This window comes from Rhipicephalus sanguineus, chromosome 1 (genome assembly GCF_013339695.2).
Source record: "Rhipicephalus sanguineus isolate Rsan-2018 chromosome 1, BIME_Rsan_1.4, whole genome shotgun sequence".
NCBI lineage: Eukaryota > Metazoa > Arthropoda > Arachnida > Ixodida > Ixodidae > Rhipicephalus > Rhipicephalus sanguineus.
Window position 1 is genome coordinate 249431191 of NC_051176.1, and position 4061 is coordinate 249435251.

The 4061-nt window shown below is 47.3% G+C and overlaps 2 protein-coding genes across 2 annotated transcripts; both read right to left on the reverse strand.

Annotated features, from left to right (window-relative positions):
- Positions 1–1069: 1069 nt before the first annotated feature.
- On the reverse strand, positions 1070–2272 carry LOC119382253 (uncharacterized). Its single transcript, XM_037649965.1, has one exon. The coding sequence runs from the start codon at positions 2270–2272 to the stop codon at positions 1070–1072; it is 1203 nt and encodes a 400-aa protein (XP_037505893.1).
- Positions 2273–2749: 477 nt separating this feature from the next.
- On the reverse strand, positions 2750–3583 carry LOC119382262 (uncharacterized). The gene has a single exon (XM_037649970.1). It carries the CDS (start codon positions 3581–3583, stop codon positions 2750–2752), a length of 834 nt encoding a protein of 277 aa, XP_037505898.1.
- Positions 3584–4061: the final 478 nt, after the last annotated feature.

A 4061-nucleotide genomic window follows, 5' to 3' on the forward strand; every position in this document is an offset into this window, starting at 1 on the left:
TGGACCTCAAGGTCCGCCGGCAACCAGACTGTCGTTTAGAAGAATAGACGGCACGTTCGAACGAACACTTTAATGGAACATGAAGAAAAAGATGGCTTGGTGCCCTCGAGCGAGCGGCAGCTCGTGAAGAGGAATCACGATGATGATTAACGGCGTCTGCTAGGCTGATGAAGACGAAGTTCCAACATCTTCCCGCGCCCAACAGATGGCGTCACTCGACTTCCAGTGGGTAGAGCATTTGAACAGGGCGGTTGATTTCTGCTCCGCCCGGTAACTGGAGAGAACAGGAGCGAACTTTTCCATCGCGTCCGTTATGTAGTCGTCTTATCCTTGCCATCACCCAAACTTGCCGAGGGCGTTGTTTGTCGCCGATAAGAACTAAGTTTCCTTCCTTCAGCAAGTCAGTGCGTTTCGCTTTGTTGACGGCGAAGTTTCTTAGTTCGACCAAATATTCCTTCTGCCAACGTTTCCAAAAGGTTTGTAAGCTTTCTTCTCGCTTCTGAAAGAGGCTGTTCAGCTGGTCTTCGCTTTTAGCATCTTTCGGTATTTCATAAGGGGGCAGAGATGTAATTCTTCGCCCCACTAGAAAACTTGCTGGGCAAACTGGGTAGGGCTCATCAACAGCATTGTAAACAAATGTCAAAGGACGTGAATTCAGCACGGCCTCTACTTCTGTTAAAAGCGTGCTGAGCTCTGTGAAACCTACAAGTCTCCGTCCAAGCATTTTTCTCAAGCAGTTCTTCACAGAGCGTACTAATCTCTCGTAGAAGCCTCCCCACCAGGGAGCAGTTGGGCACAGGAACTTCCAATGAATTTCCGATGCCGCGAAAAACGAGATTACATCCGGGTGTCGAACAGCCTTCCACAATTTCTCAAGCACCTTTGATGTTTTCATAAAGGTTCGGGCATTGTCTCTGTATATGGTTCTACAAATTCCTCTTCTCGAAATAAATCTTCTGAAGGCACACAGAAAGTTTTCCGTAGTCATGTCTTCGACCAACTCTAAGTGGATCGCCCGCGTGACAGCACAAGTGAATAGTGCAATATAAGCACGCTGATGTTCACTTCCTCAGACGTATAATGGTCCAGCAAAGTCAATTCCTGTTACGAGAAAAGGTTCGGCCTTCGTACATCTGTCACTTGGTAAAGAAGGTGTTTCTTGCTGAACTGGCTTTGCTTGCATTCGCTGACACACCAGGCATTGGCGTATGACTTTCTTGACTAGTTGTCTGGCCTGTGGAACCCAAAATCGTTCACGAATCTGTATAAGCGTATCTCGCACGCCACAATGAAGAACCTTCGTATGGGCTTGTCGGATAATCAGCGTTGTGAAATAACTGTCTCTTGGTAAAAGGATCAGATTCTGAGCTCCGTAGTTCTCGCTCTGGCTGAGAGCACGACCTTGTACACGAATCAGTCCACCATTGTCCAATAGAAGCCGTAGATGTCTAACTTGGCTTAGCGATTTAACAGGCTTATTTTCCGAAAGGTGCGTCATTTCATCGCGAAAGTGTATCTTTTGCTCGGCCCGTATCAGATACATTTCAGCTTCTTGTAGTTCTTCTGTCAGAAGCTCCTGTGATGATATGGGCACTCTTTTAAGCTTCTTCGTGTATCTCAACACCCACGCTGTGACTCGCAGAAGTTTGACGCGGGAGCTGAACCGCTCCGTGTCAATTAGTCGTTCTAATGGTGGTTTCGCGCTGACAGCATGAGTCATAGTTGTGGAAGCACATTCTGGTACTTCTCCTCGCATGTCTTGACAAGAGTCTTCTGGCCATCTTGAGGGATCGGTCATCCATTTTGGTCCATGCCACCACAGTTCTGTCTGATGTAGTTTCTCAGCTGATATACCTCTTGTCAATAAGTCTGCGGGATTTTCCTTGCCTGGGCAGAAACGCCAAAACGAGAGATCTGTAAGTTTTTGGATTTCAGCCACCCGATTTCTGACGAATGTCTTCCATGCCGTTGGTTCCTTCCGAATCCAGCAGAGCGTAATTTGTGAGTCGGACCAAATTGTTACCTTCTTGAAATGTAGGTCAGAGTTGCTTGAAAGGTAACGGTAAATGCGTGCTGCCAGCAGAGCAGACATCAACTCAAGTCGAGCCAGGGTTATTGTTTTGATTGGCGCAACCCTCGTCTTCGCAAACAGGATTGCACTACAAGCTTCGCCCTTCGAGTCAAACATGGAAGCGTACGCTACTGCTCCGTATGCCGATTCGCTAGCGTCGGCAAAAATGTGTAGGTACGTCTCAAAAATCGGCCTTCGCATTCCGGCTCCCAGAAACCTAGGAACGTGGATGTCTTGGAGATGCGTTACTTCTTGACTCCATTTTAACCATGCGCCCGCCAAATGGGATGGTAACGGTTCATCCCACTCTAGATTAGCTATATCTTCGCTCTCACAAGAAAGGGAGACATGAGACCTAACGGGTCATAAAACCTTGCCACAGCTTGTAGAGCAAAACGCTTGGTCACTTCATGCTGCGAAATAAAGTGCAAGATGCTCATAGGATGGAAACAGAAGCTGTCATTCTCCGTGTTCCAAGACATCCCAAGAACTTTCAGCATTCCTGGCGGCGTACAAAGGGGTTGGTCTTGTGTTACGATGGAATCTTGAAAACAGGCAGTCACTGCAGGGTCATTGCTTTTCCACTTCCTGATGTTCATAGATGCATCCTTGAATATTTTCACTATTTCTTCATGCATCCTAATAGCATCTTGTGTTGTGTCGGCTCCTATCAGAAGGTCATCCATGTACATGGATTTCTGAAGCAGGAGAGCCGTCGATTTGTAGCGGTTTTCGGCGCACCGGAAATGGTGTTGCAGGGTGGCCATCAGAAGAAAAGGGCTTGAAGTTGCTCCAAACGGCTACTCTGGTCATTCTCCAGATTTCTTCTTCTGGTAATGGTTGATTTGCCTCGGGAGAATTGGCGAACCAGAGGAATCGGAGGGAATCTCTGTCCTCTTCATGTAGACCAATCTGAAGGAACGCCTTTTCCACATCTGCTGTCATAGCCACCTTGTATCTCCGGAAACGCAAGAGGAGTGTGGCTACGTCGGGGTTTAGGTTCGGACCGGATTCCAAGTTGTCATTCAGTGATTTCGCTCCGCGTTCATTGGAGGACGCGTCAAAAACGATGCGAATCTTTGTTGTAGTCCGGTCTTCCTTGATCACGGCTCGATGCGGCATGTAGTACGGTCGGTGATCACGTGTGTAACTTGAACTGGAAACTCGTTCTGCTGAACCTTCTTCCAGATATACACGTATGGTCTTGTCATATTTTTCCAGAAGGCTGTGGTCCTTCATGAGCTTGCGCATCAAATTTCCAAGGCGTTTAGTGGCCACAGAGAAATTGTCTTCAAGTTCTACAGTTTTCTTCCAAGGAAGTCGAACTTGATAACGACCGTCCTTTTTAGTTATATTTCGTTCGAATTCTTGTAGTGTCTGTTCGCTGTCTGAGATGCTTTCTTCATCTTTGACGCCGATACTTTCCAGATTCCAAAATTGCGTGAGAGCATCCGAAACCGTGTCTTTTTCAATGCAGGTTCGAAGTACTACGGCGGTTGAGCAGTGAATCATTTTTCCTGAGATAGGTAGTGGACCTTGCACAGTCCATCCTAGTTTAGTGTGCACAGCCTTTAGATCTTTCCATCTGTTGCACACACTTCTCACATCACCGGTCACAAAACGCCAGTAGTAGTCGGACCCAACGAGCAAGGAAATGGAGTTTTCGTTTTCTCCTTTTAGACGAAGGGCTCGCGTGTCCAATCCAGTTGTTCCATCTTCCTTGTGACTTCTTCGCTTGGAATTGGAATGTGCTCGCTACAGATGTCCTCTACTTCTAAAGCATCGATTATAATCGGTTCCTTCTTGGCTTCTTCGAAAATGCTGACACGGACTCTTCTCATTGTTTTCTGCGTCTTGTGACCTCCGAAAACTCCAACTGTCACCGTTTCTTCTTGCAACAGCTGGCAGCCAAGTTGGCGAGATGCTTCGATGGTGATGAAGCTCCGCTGACTCCCTCCATCGAAGAGTACCCTGTAGTACCTTGAAGACA

Excerpts from the sequence above, each read along its gene's own strand:
- LOC119382262 (XM_037649970.1), bottom strand. The coding sequence starts at position 3,583 with ATGATTCACTGCTCAACCGCCGTAGTACTTCGAACCTGCATTGAAAAA.
- LOC119382253 (XM_037649965.1), bottom strand. The coding sequence starts at position 2,272 with ATGCGAAGGCCGATTTTTGAGACGTACCTACACATTTTTGCCGACGCT.